Genomic DNA, 16,197 nt, shown 5'->3' with positions numbered 1-16,197 from the left:
TTGGGGATGCTTCTCTCACCCACTGGATTTTGGGTCAGGGGATCATTTGGATGTTGGTGGTCTTTCTTGCCCTGTAGCCTTCCCTGCTCACTATAATCCTGGTGGCACTGTGACCTAGGTGCCCTGCTTTGACCTGGCCTTGGAGTGGCACGGGACCAAGCTGGCCAACGGACTCTCTCTCCCTCTGGGTGACCATTTTGTGGGTGACAGCCCGGAGTGGAGAGAGCCTCCCTCTTCCTGTCCTGGCGGCAGATCCACCCTGTTCCCTGCCCTTTCTGGTACCTGATGCTTCAGCTGTTCCTTCAATGCTCAGCCACTTTTTATCTTTGAATATTAAATGAACCATATGGGCTTCTATTGCTTGTATCCAAAGAAACTTTATTGGTATACCTCCCTTCCTAAAACACGATACCGATGTGTCTTAATTGTTGTAATTAAAGTGAGTGCAAAGTAAGTTGGTTTTGAAATGTTCAGTAGGAGATTTTCACAGTGCTGTCCCCACCCTTATCCTCCCAGCCCAAACCCCAGCTGGTTAAAGGTGACCAGGAACCTTGTGACACCAAGATTCACTGGTTGAAGCTTCTTCTGACTGGGTGAGGCTCTCTGAGGATGAGTGGGGTGTGGAAAGGATGCTCTCTTAGGAATGATAACAGGCTGGTGGCTGTGCCTGCCTCGGGGTGTCCCCTACCCTTCCCTGGGACAGGGATCTTCAACGGCATTGGAGTCTATACCTGGTGGCCGGAGGAGTGGTTTCCGACTTGCCAGGTGAACATTAGTTGATACACATCTTGGGGGAAGGGTCATCTCTGCTTGTTGTCCCAGGACGGTGTAGGGAGAAAAGTCTAGGTTTTGGAGTCAGCCAGACGTGGGTTCCAATCCTGGATCTGCCACTTACTAGCTCTGTAGCTTTGAGCAAATTACCTAACCTCTCTGAGTCTGTTTCCCTTTTAGTAAAATGAGGACAATTGTACTGATATCCCTACCTCGCAGAATCCTTCTGATGTTTTGCATGAGGCAGCCTGTAGAGAAGTCATTCACAGCACAGATGCTGGAGCTAGATTGCTGGGTTCAAATCCTGATTTGACCATATAATATCTATGTGACCTTGGGACAATACCTGTCTTCTCTCACTTTCCCATATTCTTTTTTTTTTTTTTTTTTTTTTTTTTTTCGGTACGCGGGCCTCTCACTGTTGTGGCCTCTCCCGCTGCGGAGCACGGGCTCCGGACGCGCAGGCTCAGTGGCCATGGCTCACGGGCCCAGCTGCTACGCGGCATGTGGGATCTTCCCGGACCGGGGCACGAACCCGTGTCCCCTGCATCGGCAGGCGGACTCTCAACCACTGCGCCACCAGAGAAGCCCCTCCCATATTCTGTAAAATGGAAGTAATAATAATATCTATCTTATGGGGTCTTTATGAAGACTAAACAAATTAACATTTGTCAGGTGCTTTTCCCACTACTTGATATATTGTGAGTGCCATAGAGATTTCTGTTAAATAAATGCAAGTGTTTGGCAATATATGTTGCTATTATTGTCATTACTCCCAATGTCCAGCTCAGTGATCTGCCGGCAGCTGGGGCTCGTACAAGCGTGTAGATGTCCATCTCTCAAGATGGTCTCGCGTTCGGGGAGCTGAGTGCGGGTCTCTCAGCCCCGCTGGGTAGAGGTGGTCCTGCCAGCTCTGGGGGCAACCTCACCTGCCAGATGGGCCTTCCCCACTCTGTAAACGGGCACACCAGACCCCTCTCTCCCGGACCATACTGACCTGAGCTCTCCATGGGGGCCTGGGGTAAGTGTGAGGAGGGTGTGACTGTCTCAGGCAGCAGAATGGAAAGTAAGGTGCTTGTTTTCCTGCAAAGAGCTGGTTCTGCAAAAGAAGAGACAGTTAGTGGTGGGTGGGACGTGTACAAAGTATATTTGTGGAATGGAGAGGCTCCCGGGGGAACGAGGCTTCTCTCAAACTGGAGGGGAGGGACTCTAGATTTATTTAAGAAGTGCTCCTATGGTGCATGCTATGTGCCAGACACTCTTCTAAACACTTAAAAACTATCAACTCTTTAATAGTAACCTTATGAGGTAGGCACTATTTTCTCCCCATTCCACAGATGGGGAAATTGAAACAGAGACAAATAACGATTCAAGGTCAAATAGCTAGTAAGTAAAGGAATGAGCACTTGAACTCAGACCATCTGGCTCTAGAGCTCATGCCCTCAATCATGACCACAGGCTGCCCCACTGTAACCCCAGAGGGAGGGACACCCAAAGTCTGCTTCCCAGGGCAACACACTCCACAACTGAAAAGCAGAGGAACTCTGAAAGAATCCAAGAGCTTGTTCTTTGAAGAAAAAAAAGATACACACATACACACACACACCTGGGAAAGCTAATTGAGAAAGAGAAAACAAAGAGACAATATTAGGAATGATAAACATCCCATATGACATTTATCTGTATAAAGAAAGTCTGAACCCTCTGTATCATACACAGTTTTCTAGGGAAATAAAAATGACTCAAAAGGCTCTAGAAGAGTTAGAAAAACTGCTTATATTAGTAACCAGTGAGGAAACAGAGAAAGCCATCAGGTAACTGGCTCTTAAAAAGTGGTATCTGGCTCAGATGGTTCCTTTGATAAGTTCTCTCAAACCTACAGAGTGAAGCAAGTTTTTATGTTACTTAGCACAGAGTTTACTGTCCCAAAGAATAGAGAAAAAAGAAAAGATTCTCTGAAAAAGCCAGCCTACCCTTGGTACCAAAAATCGAATGAGGATAGTTTAAAAAAATAGGGCAAGCACTTCACATCCACTGGGATAGCTACTAAAAAAAGAAATACAACAGAAGGGACTTCCCTGGTGGCGAAGTGATTAAGAATCTGCCTGCTAGGGACTTCCCTGGTGGTGCAGTGGCTAAGAATCCGCCTGCCAATGCAGGGCACACGGGTTCGAGCCCTGGTCCGTGGAGATCCCACATGCTGCGGAGCAACTAAGCCCGTGTGTCACAACTGCTGAGCCTGCGCTCTAGAGCCCGCGAGTCACAACTACTGAGCCCACGTGCCACAACTACTGAAGCCTGCATGCCTAGAGCCCGGCTCCACAATGAGAAGCCACGGCAATGAGAAGCCCGCGCACCGCAACGAAGAGTAGCCCCCGCTCGCCGCAACTAGAGAAAGCCCGTGTGCAGCAACGAAGACCCCACGCAGCCATAAATAAATTAATAAATAAATAAATTTATTACCAAAAAAAAAAAGAAAGAAAATAGATCAGTGGTTGTAAGGGTTTGGGATAGGGAGAGGGGGTGACTACAGAGGGGCAACAGGGAACTTTTGGGGTGACGGATTTGCTCTGTACCCTGTGGTAAAATCGATATATGTGTTAAAACTCATTGAACTGCATAGCAGTAAGAGTCAATTTTACTGTATGTAAATATAGAAAATAAAAAGCTATTAAACAAAGAAAGAAACCCACATCTGAATTGGTAACTGGGATCCCGTGCTTGGGTACTTAGTAGGCTTTGACCAAATTCTAGAATTTACCAAGAAAAAGGCATGTTTGTTCAATGGTGCTCTCACAGCTTTAAAACACCAGATCACTGACACACAAGGCACAGCTACCTCTTGAGAAACATCCGAGGAGCTGGAGTGGAAAATAATTGACGTATTTTAATATATACCCTTTTTTTTTTACCAGTTTAATTTTTTTAAGCTTGTGCATGTTTTATATACTCTAAATGCAAATAAGCCTCTATATCTAATTACCAATTTATAGGAAATACGGAGATTACCAGGATGCAAAATCCAGCATTTGAGAAACTCTACAGGACGAACATTCTGTTTTCTTTAACAAATAAATTGCAGGGAAGATGGGGTGAAGGTGAGGAGGGGAGACGTAAAGCCAAAGGAAGGTGGGGGCTACAGATTAACAGGGTTTAAGAGACATTATCAACCAAGTGACTCTTATTTCGATCCTAATTCAAACTATTACAAAAAACTATGGGGTTAGGGGCTTTCCTGGTGGCACAGTGGTTGAGAGTCCGCCTGCCGATGTAGGGGACGCGGGTTCGTGCCCTGGTCCGGGAAGATCCCACATGCCGCGGAGCGGCTGGGCCCGTGAGCCATGGCCGCTGAGCCTGCGCGTCTGGAGCCTGTGCTCCGCAACGGGAGATGCCGCGACAGTGAGAGGCCAGCGTACCGCAAAAAAACCCAAAAAAACAAAAAAAAAAAACTATGACATTCGAGGCAACTGGGAATTTGAACACCACAGAAATTTGGGTGGAGGGAGATAATAGTTTTGTAGCTCTGTTTGAAAAAAATAACAGCTGTTGTCTTTTCTTAAATTAAACATTCAATGTTGAGGTAACTAGATTCACACGCATCTGTAAGAAATAACACAGAGAGATCTCACATGTGCGTTACCAGTTTCCCACTGTGGTAACACCTTCTGAAACTGCAGTGCAAGTATCATTACCAGGATATTGACATTGATACCTTTTTATTCAGATTTCCCTGGTGTGTATGTGTGTGAGTCCTTTATCTTTTAATGATACACACTAAACTATATAAAAAAAAGTGGTATCACTTACCCATAGGCACTGGTTTTCATTTTTAATACATTTCTACATCTGATGTCTTAATATGAAATAGGTTTGACTTTATTTTTATTATGTGGCAGAGGGCACACAAAAGAGAGAGATGACATGTATGTAAGTTGGGAAGCATGATGAAATAGACATCTGTGAGCTCATCACTCAAGGACACGGCCATTGAATTACACTGTGCGTGTAACTTATCATCTCAGGGAAAAAACAATAAAACTATTAAAATAATTGCTCTTCTCTTCCTCCCTGGGTCTCTGGGACTGCTGTACTGTAAGACTGACCATGCTGAGCTGTGGGCGTAACTTCTGGAGTCTGAGGAATCCGGCTCAAGTCCCGGCACCCCCATCCCCAGGGGGCCCACTGGGGGCCTCTCTGAGCTGCCGTCTCCTCCTCTCTTTGTGAGATGGACACCCAGAAGAACCAGCTAGAATATCAGACTATTTCATGATGACATTTTGATCAAGGGCTAGGCATGCAGGTCGGGGAACTAAAACTCCACTCAAGAGAGGAAGGTGTCAGGCATTCATGCTGTTTGTTCTCTCTAAAAACATGCAATGACATGTTTTGGTGGGCAAGACTTGACACTGAAATCTAAATGAACTATGAAACTTCAAACATGAAAGTTCGACTGTGAGTGGAAGACCTTGTGGGTGTTCCCAGTCTACACGGAGGAGGTGGAAAATGGCAACACAGTCAGAGCCACCGCCCAAGGTGGACAGGCAGTGGGAACAGGGCAGATCCCCAAATCCAGGGGTGGAGGGAGACAAAGAGAAGCTTCCCAAGTGGGAGCCCAGAAGTTGTGTTCTCAAGTCCCCCTCTATCGGTTATGTGGTTGTGAAGAAGGATGGTAATAACCTCTGCTCCAACCCCACCGCCCCACCAGGTCCAAGCCACCATCATTTCTTGTGCAAATTACGGCAGTGCCCCCAGTGGGTCTCCCAGCTTCCACTCTTCCCCCTACAGCCTAGCCCCTGACTGAAGCCCTCCAATGACTTCCCTTAGACCTTATCATAAAGTCCACCCTCCTCACCCTGCCTAAATCTTGCCCGATCTGGCTTCTCTCCAGCTGCATCTCATCCCGTTCTCCCTCTGGCTCACCAGGATCTCACCTCATGGCTCTTTGTGTTCCTCTAACTTGCCAAGCTCAGTCCTACCTCAGGGCCTTTGCACACCTCTGCCCGGAACACCTTTCTCCCAAGCCTTCCTCACAGCCGGCTCCTTCTCAACACTCAGGTCTCATTTGAAATGTCACCTCCGTAGAGAGGCCTTCCCTTGAGCAGTCTTTCTAAAATAGCTTTCCCAGTCATGCTCTCGCACACTCTTTTATTTTATTCATAGCTTTCATCAGGATCAGAATTTTCCCATGTAATGATCAGTTTTCTGGGCTCTTCATTAGAATGTGAGCTCCACAAACAGTGGGTTCCAGTGTCTCTTATTCACTGCAGCACGCCCAGTGTCTAAGGCAGTTATCGGCACCCAGGAGACAGTGAATAAATATTTTGGAGAAATAGTTGAAGTCACATGTCCAGTGAATGATGAATCAGGGCTAGAGCTCAGATCTCAGCCTGGGGTGCCCAGTCATGGCCCCCTCCCTTCCCTTCGTACCCATTCTTCCCCTGCTCCAAACCTCACAGAGCACCCTCTGCCCGAGGAAGATAAAGTACACACACAGTTAAACTTTTGTCGGGGAGGAATCAGCTAATAATGACCATTGAGCAGACTTAAAGGAAAAGAAACCACAAAGATACAGATTAAAAGAGAAGCGTAGGTCGGGTCGGGGGAGGGATAAATTAGGAGGCTTGGGATTAACATATACACACTATTATGTATAAAATAGATAACCAACAAGGAGCTACTGCATAGCACAGGGAACTATACTCAATATTACATAATAACCTATAAGGGAAAAGAATCTGAAAAAGAATATACGTAGCTGAATTGCTGTGTTGTACACCTGAAACTTACACGACATTGTAAACCAAGTACACTTCAATAAAAAAAAAAGAGAAGTAGGGACTTCCCTGGTGGTCCAGTGGTTAAGACTCTGCACTCCCAATGCAGGGGGCCCGGGTTCGGTCTGGGATGATGTTTAATGGAAAGCAAAATTCTAAGAAGTTTGAACAATCGCTGTCAGAAAGCCTCCTTCATTCTTCTATTCATTCATTCGCTCACTTATTCACTCATCAACCATGTATTCGGTGCCTGTATGCATTTGTGCAGGTCCTGGGTATATGCTGTGTCACCCCCTTGTTCCTCTGCAGGGGACCTCTGTAATCTATTTCCTGTCCTTTGGGGCTGCTGACCACACCAGTATGGGGCAGAGCCCTCAGGGGTCAAGCCTGCACCAGACAGGAAATGGAAACAGGCAGAACCCAGGTCATTCTGGCAAAACGCAGCATCTCAGTTGTCTCACTTCAGGATGATGTGAATTTCTCAGGAAATAAACCTTGCCCTTTTAAGCACCCAAACTTGCCTCTGAGGTTTCCTCGATGAATCTCATGGGAGTTGACTGCACGTACCTCACAGTAACACAGTGAAGATTTCAGGGGCTGCTGGTAGGTGAAGGAAGCCTCCATCCTACGCTGAAAGGCTCCTACTTTCTCAGGTATGAATCCCGTTTCAGCAGTGGGGACTGCACCTCGCACAAAGTGGGTGGACGGGGCTGCCGTCTGGCTCACCGCCTCACTGGCCCTCCCAGCCAGGAAGGGCGAGGCTCCGTAATCCATCCAAAAGGGTGCTTGCTGTCATCTGTCTGTTCAGCGGGGATGCCTCTCTTAAACTGGAACAAAGGCTCCTCTGTGCGGGTGGCTGCCCTGTTGCTGTCTCTGCTCTTTCACCAGACTGCCAATTTGCTGAACGCTGGGGAGCCAGATAAACACATGGCATTGTCTTGTATGTAAAATAGGGAGACAAAGCCCGAGAAACTGGTCTATGAAAAAAGAGCATGGAACTCCCATGCTCTTGGAACATCTATTTGGGCTGCTCCGAGGCCCTCTGGCTCTCTTCCTAGCTCCTGGCAGTGTTTCGAGGGACTGAGATTGCTGAGTAAATCAAACAGCATCTATGGAACACTGTTCACGTGGCAGAAAGTGCGCCAGGCCTGAACGTTTAGAGGTAAATAAATGAGACACAGTCCTTGCCCTTAGGAGCTGGGGGCCTTCCAGCCCATGACTTCTCACTGACTGCAGTGTGGCCCTACTCGCCACGTTCTCGGCCCACGATTGGCACACTGGTGTCCATGCCCACGGCAAGCTTGATGACACACGTGTTACACGGAAACCAAGGGTAGTCATCAGTTAGCCATTAATAAATACTGCCTTTGCTGATCAGGCTTGCTTTAATTATTTTTACAAAAACTTGCGTGTCCTCCAAGTGTCATGAAGGCTGAACGATAAGACGTTTGCCTAAGTGGTTTTTTAGGAACTCAAAGCTGTGTCCAGTTTGAGTTTGAGCCCATTAAGACTGGTTGAGACCCTCCATCTGGGCAGGCGCAAATGTCCACTTGGTGACCATTTGGCGTCAGGGGCCCAATACCTCCACCCTCAGAACACGCTAACGGCACCATTTTCTGAGCATGCGTCCTATGAAGAAGCCTGTAGCTTAGCTGCACCTGCACAGAACGATGATTACCTCACCTTTTCTTATCCCCATCACCTTTCCCCATGCTCCACACGCCTCATCTTTATCTCGTAAGTACCCCTCGCCCCCTCGCCGTCAGGAAGGCAGATCTGAGAGTTGTTCTCCGGTCTCCTCGATTGGCTGCCTCACAAATAAACCCTTTGTCTGTTGCAAACCTCAGCATCTCAGCATTCGATTCACTGCGACTCGGGCAGACCAAACGTGTTTGGTAACATGTGCACGGGGAACCAGAGACTTGCTCTGCCTGGTACATTGTTAGAATTTACTGCCCACGCTAAAAAGTCTGCCCATGGGAAATGTCTGGAAGGTACACATGCTATACAGTGAAAAAGCAAGCATCCCCCTTCCCTAGAAGCAGCCACGGTTCTAGAAAATTTGACTCTGTAGCCCACATTTAAAAGTTAGATTTCACATAAAAATCAAGATTCTCAACTTTTACTTAGAAGGAATAACTGGAAGATCTGGAAACAATGGGCCCATAATTCCACGTGGCAGCAATCAGTGGGCTTGGACTGCAGCTGCCCCCCTGGAAGGGCCAGGCACCCGCCCCTCCTACTGCGTCCACCACTGTCAGCTGGTCTGTGGCATTGTTCATGCTTCCTGCTGGGCTCTTTGAGGCAGACAAGCTGGCAACCCACACGCTATATAGATCTTTCTTGATCTGTGACGGGGTTACACCCCAATAAACCCATTGTATGTTGAAAATATTGTAAGTTGAAAATGCACTGAACACACCTACCCTTACAGAACATCACAGCTTGGCCCTGCCTACCTTAAACCTGCTCAGAACCCTTCCATTAGCCTACAGTTGGGCAAAATCTAACGCAAAGCCTACTTGATAATCAACGGTTGACTCTCTCACGTAATGGATGGAATACTCTACTGAAAGTGAAAAACAGAATGATCGTCTGGGCGCAGAACGGCTGTAAGCGTATGAGTTGCTGATTCTTGTGATCACGTGGCTGGCTAGGAGCTGCCCTGCCCAGCATATCGAACCCCATATCGCTAGCCTGGGAAAAGATCAGAATTTGAAGTACGGTTTCTAGTGAATGCACGCTGCTTTCCCACCATCGTAAAGTCGAAAAGTCTTAAGTCAAACCATTGTAAGCTGAGGACTGTCCACTGTGGCCCAGGTCCCAGTTCTCAGAGAGGAGAGTTAATTGCAGACACGCCTGACGTGAGCTGGGCATTGCAGTTGCTCCGAGATGCCATGTGAGTCATTCGACAAGCATTTACGGTCCGTAGCCCCTGATGCACTGCATCGTGAATGTCAAGCACTTGTACGAAGACAAGACAGGGTCCCTGTCCCCAAGCCGCTCTCAGGCTGGGGAACGGAATCAAGTCTGTTCAGCATGGTTGCTACGGCAACTGGCACAGGAAACAGAGATGATACTGATGCTGAAAACACTGGTGAAGAGGCAGCGGTCCCATGGGAAGGGGGTCCCAGACACAGCGGTAAGGACGCTGCTCTGCCACTTGTGCGGGGCATTGGTCCCCGGCTCCGTCTCGGATGACCGACTGTGGCTTTTGTGCTGCTAACCAGGCGAATGGCACGTCCAAGCTCAGCTCCCAAGCCCCTGCCCTCCCCCAGCTCCCCCAGTCATAGCGAGAATGCGACATCACAGGATAGAAACACACCAGCCTCTGCCACCAGTTGGGAAGATTCCCAGCAGCTGGTACAAGCAGCGCGGAAAGCGGCCAAGGGGCGAATCCCAGCCACCTGGGGGCAGCCCCACGGTCACGGCACTGCAGCCTCTCATACATCCCCCACCCCCATCCCTGGCCAGTGCTATTCGTTCCTTGTCTCATTTGCTCAATAGTGATTGAGCCTTATCTGTCCTACAGACTCAAGGTAGGAGAACCAGGTCTTCAACTGAAGATCATATAAGTGGATGGATTCATTCATTCACGCAACGAATATGTTTCGAGCCCCTTCTAAGTGTGAGACACTGTTCCAGTTCCTGGGGATGTGGCAATCAAGTAGGCAAAAACACCTGCTCTCATAAAGGTTGCACCCCTGAGGGTACGTAGTGAGGGTGGGAGTGGGGGAAGACAATAAATTCCATAATTAAGTTGTATATGAGATGCTGAGAAGTGCTATAGGAATACGGCTGAGAAGGGGATCGCGAGGTTCCAGCGTCGGGGGTGCGATGTTAAAAGGTCTCCCTAAGGAGGTGACATCTGAGTAGAAGCCTGCGGGAGGAAAGGAGCAAAAGCCAATGTCTGCAGGAAACATGTTCCATGCGAAGGGAACAGCCACCCAAGCGCCGAGGAGGGAGGTGCCCGAGGGTTTTCAAGGGACAGTGCAGCTGGGGTGCAGTCGGCGAGGGGACAGTAGGAGGATGCTGGCAGACAGTCCTCCCGGGTTTGTGCCTGTCTGGTGAGCTTTTGTTCCAGATCATTTCTTCAAGAAGGTTTGTATCGTGAACAGCCTTGGAACAGACAGCAAGGATCTCCTCCAGGGCCAAGGGTGGATTTCTCTGCCGACCAGTATGATAGAGACGATGTCTCCCTCCAGGGCAAAGATGGCAGGTTTGCTCGCAGCCCACGGTGAACACTGGGGGTTTCCTTAGCTCAGGGCTAAGCTCAGCCGTGACGCACAGCATGCACTGGGGGCCACCTCCCCGCTCTCCCAGGGGACTTGGGGGCAGGACGCTCACACTGCCTGTTGCACCGTGAGTGATAAACACCCGGGTCTGTGACTCTCGAATCTCGTGTTTTCTGCCAGCATCCCTAAAATTGTGGTACGCTAACCTGTGAGTCACAAGGAGGGTAAAATCTTAGACCCTTTCCGGCAGAGGGGCGAGACCAGAAACAAAGAATGAACGAGTGAATGAATGAATTGGGATTCAGAGGACGTTCCTCCTTAAACACAGAACATTAGCAATGAACGGTCCTCAGGGCGGGTGCGAACACATGGCCGTTCACTGCCTTGGGATAAAATGGGCCACAGGACCAGCCACAGAGCCACAGAGGCGGTTCTGTGACACGCAGCAGGAAGAAGCAGACGGGGCCCTGTTCGCAGCTGCGGCTGCCCATTCTCTCTGTGCAAGAGATCATGGGAAAGACTTCCCTGCTGGAGGAAGGGCTGCAGAGAGCAGGACTGAGGAGGCCTGGCTCCGGGTCAGTGTCTGGCCGTGAAGATCCCAGCTTCGGAAGATCCCCTGCCTGCCCCATGGCTGGGTCCCGGGCCAGACTCTTCAGACAGGAGAAGCCACCCCTTGGGAAGAAAGACACGGAGTTTCCCAGGACCATCTGGGTCCTCCTTCCCGCCTCCCTCCTGTCCTGCGCCCACCGCCCTGGCACAGAGAGAAGGGACCCCCCCCACCACCGAACCACTCCCCTCTCCTCCCACACGCGTTGCCAGCCGGCCGCCCCCAGGGTATTGGGTCAGATGCCATTTCCAGGACTCTGAGTTCTTCTCTCTGTAGAGACAGACTTGCCAGACGACACACCCAGCTCTTTGGTTTAGAGCCTGTGATTAGTGGGGGGTGGAAATGCAGAGCTTGGGGTTCTGAGGGGGCCCCTGTCAACCCTCATCCCACGAGGCCCGCTGGGCTTTCCAGATTCCCGAGGGCCCTGCTCCCCAGCTGTCCCCTGAGGACCGGGCAGGCCCACTTCCTCGCTGAGTCTGCCTCTGGCTGGGAAGGAAACACCTGGATGCGAGAGGGCTGGTCGAGGGGGGAGGAGGAGAGCATTGTTCCTGGGGGTGGGGTGGGCGGGGGGAGCCTGGGAGGAATGTGACAGGGCCTGGATGCAGACCAGGAAGCCACGAGCCAGCCTGGCGTTCACATCCACCATGAGAGCCGAGGAGGTGACAGAGGAAAGTGGCAGAGTGGCCGGGCGGGTAGCATTTGGCGCTGGACTGCCCGGGTTCCAAGCCTCTCTGTTGCTATGGCAACATGTTGCTTAGAGCCCTTGTGCCTCAGTTTCCCTATCTTTAAAGGAGACCTAACATTAGCACCTACCTCATAAGATTACTGTGAGGACTCAATGAGATGACATTCAAAAGCCACTTACTTAGAGCTAAATAAAGAAACAGGCCAGGCCCACGCTGCTAAGTTCTCCACAAACCCCACGTTAGCAGCCAAACTGAATCTCTAGCTTTTCTTTCTCGCTGTTCACACCCGCTCTCCTACTCTGGGTTTGCGCACTTTGCCCCCCTCACTGGGACACCCGCTGCTCCATCTCTGCCCACAAGCCCTCTGTCTCCCTCAAGACCCAGGGTTTGCGCGGAGCCCTCCCTGACCCCACACCTGCGGGGCTCTCTCCACCTGCGCGCACACCTCGCCTCGCCAGCGGCCCGGGCGCCTGTTACTGTCTGTGTTAGTCACTCACAGCCATGTCTCAACCCCACACCAGCCGGGCAGCTTCTCAAGGATGGAGACACGGCTCTGGTTGGACTTTGGTGACGGCTGCACACGTAGAAGATGCTGGATCCGTGTGTGTGTGTGAGTGTGTGTGTGTGTGTGTGTGTGTGTGTGTGTGTGTATGTGTGTGTGTGTGTGTGTGTGTGTGTGTGTGTGTAGAGAATGGCCAAGATCCGGGACAGAGGTGGACAGATGATGTCCCAGGAGGGGCACCGATGGGGACCCAGAAGATTCTCTCTGAGCCCTGTGCCTTGCTTACCCGCTCTGCACTTTGGCAAGTAAGTTGCCTCAGTCTCCTGACCTATAAACGGGCATTATAAACATACCCAGCCTTCCTCCAATTGCCCGTGAGAATCCAATGGGCTAATGAATGTATCCTATAGCACCAGGCGTCAATAATTAGTCCTGTTATTACTGGCATTTACAGGATTTGGAGAAGAAAGGAGGGGGTCTTCTCACAGGGTCCTGCGTCCTTTCTTCTTGTGAAGATGGATTGAATAATCTTTTTCTAATTTTTTTTTGGCCGCACCTTGAGGCATGTGGGATCTTAGTTCCCTCACCAGGGATCGAACCCGTGCCGCTTGCATCGGAAGTGCGGAGTCCTAACCACTGGACAGCCCAGGTTGGATAATCTTAACTTGGCAGAATGGTCATAGTAGCCACCACATCTGGGCAACCCGTCTCAGAAAGGCTGGGCGTGTATTCACAAGCTCCAGGGGTGTCTTGCCCCTCACGGGCTCCCCTTCCAGCATCCCTCCTCCCGGACCCTCGATCTGCTCTGCTCAGGTCTGCCTCTCCCGGCTCCCTCCCTGGAGACCCCACCCCCAGCCAGCGCCTACCTTGGCTCAGCTGCAGCTCGGCTGTCCACAGTCCTGCCCAGGGAGGCCTCCAGCCCGGGACCACCTGATGTCTTAGACGAGCCCTGACCGGTGCCTGCAGCCTCCAGACCTGCAGAGAAAAGCCCAGTGTCGCACAGGCCTGGCTCTGTCCCCTCCTCTTCCTTCCCCTTCCCCATGGCCCTCAAAGCTCCTCCCAGAGCACATCCTGCTGCGACGTTGCTTTCTAGAGAAGTGTCTGTGGTCAGCCACTGGCCACTGGAGGTTCTTTATTCTGACTGGGTGGGACGGTGGTACCTCCGTGGGCCCCCCGCTGGTGCTGCCTGGGCAGCAATGCAGGGAGCCCTGACTTCTTTCTCGAGCTCCAGACACACCAAGAACCACACCCCCACCCCCGACACCATCAGCCAGATGGCCCCAAGTTCTTCCGACTCAACAGGTGCAAAGCCAGTTCCTCATTTCACCTTCTAAACCCACCTCTCTGCTGCTCATCTCAGAATCAGAAACCTGGGTGTCATTCTTCACATCTCCCCCTCCCTCAACTGTTACACCTAAACAGCACCAAGTCTTGTCACTGTCTCATGAACTGTCCCATTTTTTTTTTCCATCCTCCATGGTGGTCATGAGGTCACCACTGTTTTTCTCCTAAATTATTACAACTGCCTGATGTCTCCCTGCCTCCTCCGCCTCATAGCCAAAGGTCTCTTTCTGATAGTGAAACACAAATCTGATCGCGTTACACCTTGTTACAACCTTCAATAGCTCCCTATTACCTTCAAGAGAATGGCCAAATTCCTTAGCATGACTTGCAAGGCCCTTCTTGATCTGGTCCTTCCTTGACCCCCAACCTCAGGCTTTATCCCCTTGCTCTGACGCCTTCCAGAACGACTGCAGTTCCTTAATGATCCAGGCCGTCTCCCACCTCCAGGCCTTCGCATGTGCAGTGAGGTTGGGATTCTCTTTCCAACCCTTCTCCTGGCTCACTCCTAACCATCCTTCCTTTGGTACAGAAGAGGCAAAAACAGGTCAGGAGGAAAAGTGGAGTACCATGGAAGCTGGGGGTGGGACAGTGTCAAGGACTTGATGGTCAACGGTGTCCAAGACTGCAGACAGGACACGGATGAACACCAAAAAGCATCTGCTGACCTTGATGATTAGGAGAGAGCAGTGCTGGGGAGCAGATCACCTCCACGGTGACATGTTTGCTAGTTTGTCATATTCTTTCTTTTTTTAATTTTTTTTGTGATACGCGGGCCTCTCGCTGCTGTGGCCTCTCCCGTTGTGGAGCACAGGCTCCGGACGCGCAGGCTCAGCGGCCATGGCTCACGGGCCCAGCCGCTCTGCGGCACGTGGGATCTTCCCGGACCAGGGCACGAACCCGTGTCCCCTGCATTGGCAGGTGGACTCTCAACCACTGCGCCACCAGGGAAGCCCCTGTCATAGTCTTTCTTTTTCCCATATTTTGAAGCCAAGCAATATTTTGGGGAATCTCCAACACATTTCTAGACCTTTGAAAAACTCACACACTCTATGCTGTCATCCGATATGGCCTAATGCCTAAATGGCTCTGGAGAGAGGCAGATTGCAGACAGCATGAATGCCTGGATTCAGCTGTGCCTGAAACCCTGATGTCTAGATCTTCTCTTAATTGTTCAACTATGTGATCCAATAAATGCTCCCTCCTTTTCGATTAAGACTGTTTGCACCGGGTTTCTGTCACTTGGGTTTCTCCTTTGCAACCAAAGGAGAAGCCACTGACCTTTCTCTGCAGGGGCCGAGTGGGCTCTGTTCCATCCCTTCCTTTTGTAGAAGAGGCCATTTGAAAAAAAGAAAGAAGTCCAGAAATTTGAACCATTTGCTCTAGAGCTCAGCTTCCCTCTCATGGCTACTTCTTTTCGGTCCCACTCACGTGACTGAACTCACATTTTATCTTGCATCTTTGTAATCTTAGGTCACACGTCTGCCGCCTCCCTCCCCCTGTGAGTTCTGAGAAAGCAGAGGCTAGGTCTTATTCATTATTCTATCCATCACAGGATAAGAGAATGTTAAGAGACAGTCTGGCTCAGTAAATAAAACAAAGGGATGAATGGATGAACGAATGAATGAGGGAATGAATGAGTGAAGTGAATAAGTCCAGGACAGGATGCAGGACCACGAACTCAGCCCCTGCAGGTTCAGGACTCAGCAGCAGCCAGCAGTGTGGCCATCACGGGCGGCCCCTTCTCCTTATCAGCTTTGGCCTGAGTCGGAAATCACAGGTTGATGTCAGCCTCTTGTGGCTGCCCTGCTCCTCTTATCATCGGCTGATGTCTCTGCAACTACCGTGGGTGTGGTAGCCACGGAAGGAGCTGCTTGGGGACCGCGGACAGCCTGGGAGCTGGGCCCTGCAAGGAGGAGCTGAGGTACCCTCATTTTGTGGGCACGCAGCTGACAGCCAGCCAGGAGACAGAAAGTGAAGGAGGTGGACGGAGGAAAGACCAAGGCCCCACACCTGCCCCCAGCGCACCACGCCTACCATCACCGAGGGGGTGGTGTTGCCCCTCTGATTGTTCCCAGTGACGCCGTATCCCTCCAGATGCTCTTCGTGTTTGTTTAATCTGGGCTTTTCAGGCCGTCTGTTGCCAAGTTTCCCATCTGCACCGATCTCTCAGCAACAGCCCTTTCCCCCAACAAGACCACATGATCCGTAAGCATCAGACTCGAGAGGGTTAGGGTTCCCTGCACGTACTGCTCCGGTTCCTAGATCACCTGGTTAGCTA

General features: G+C 50.6%; 1 protein-coding gene across 10 annotated transcripts in view; it reads right to left on the bottom strand.

The window, feature by feature from the left end:
* The window catches only part of PIK3R6 (phosphoinositide-3-kinase regulatory subunit 6), a 51,833-nt gene extending 37,252 nt beyond the window's left edge, over positions 1-14,581 (bottom strand). For 2 of the 10 annotated variants that reach the window (XM_073798024.1, XM_073798031.1), the window contains exons 1-3: positions 14,212-14,566; positions 13,442-13,550; positions 1,769-1,870 (exon numbers count right to left, since the gene is read on the bottom strand). In XM_073798024.1, the coding sequence (XP_073654125.1) occupies positions 1,769-1,870; positions 13,442-13,550; positions 14,212-14,376 (376 nt within the window). In that variant the 5' untranslated portion in view covers positions 14,377-14,566. Of the gene's footprint in view, positions 1-1,768; positions 1,871-13,441; positions 13,551-14,211 lie in introns of all 10 variants that reach the window. The other 8 variants (XM_033847204.2, XM_073798035.1, XM_073798027.1 and 5 more) reach the window with 7 other exon arrangements.
* Between the last annotated feature and the right edge of the window lie 1,616 nt (positions 14,582-16,197).

The sequence above is a fragment of the Tursiops truncatus genome, chromosome 20, assembly GCF_011762595.2.
Source record: "Tursiops truncatus isolate mTurTru1 chromosome 20, mTurTru1.mat.Y, whole genome shotgun sequence".
Classification (NCBI taxonomy): domain Eukaryota; kingdom Metazoa; phylum Chordata; class Mammalia; order Artiodactyla; family Delphinidae; genus Tursiops; species Tursiops truncatus.
The sequence above is the reverse complement of the archived record's forward strand: the minus strand, read 5'-3'. Positions and strand labels throughout refer to the sequence as shown.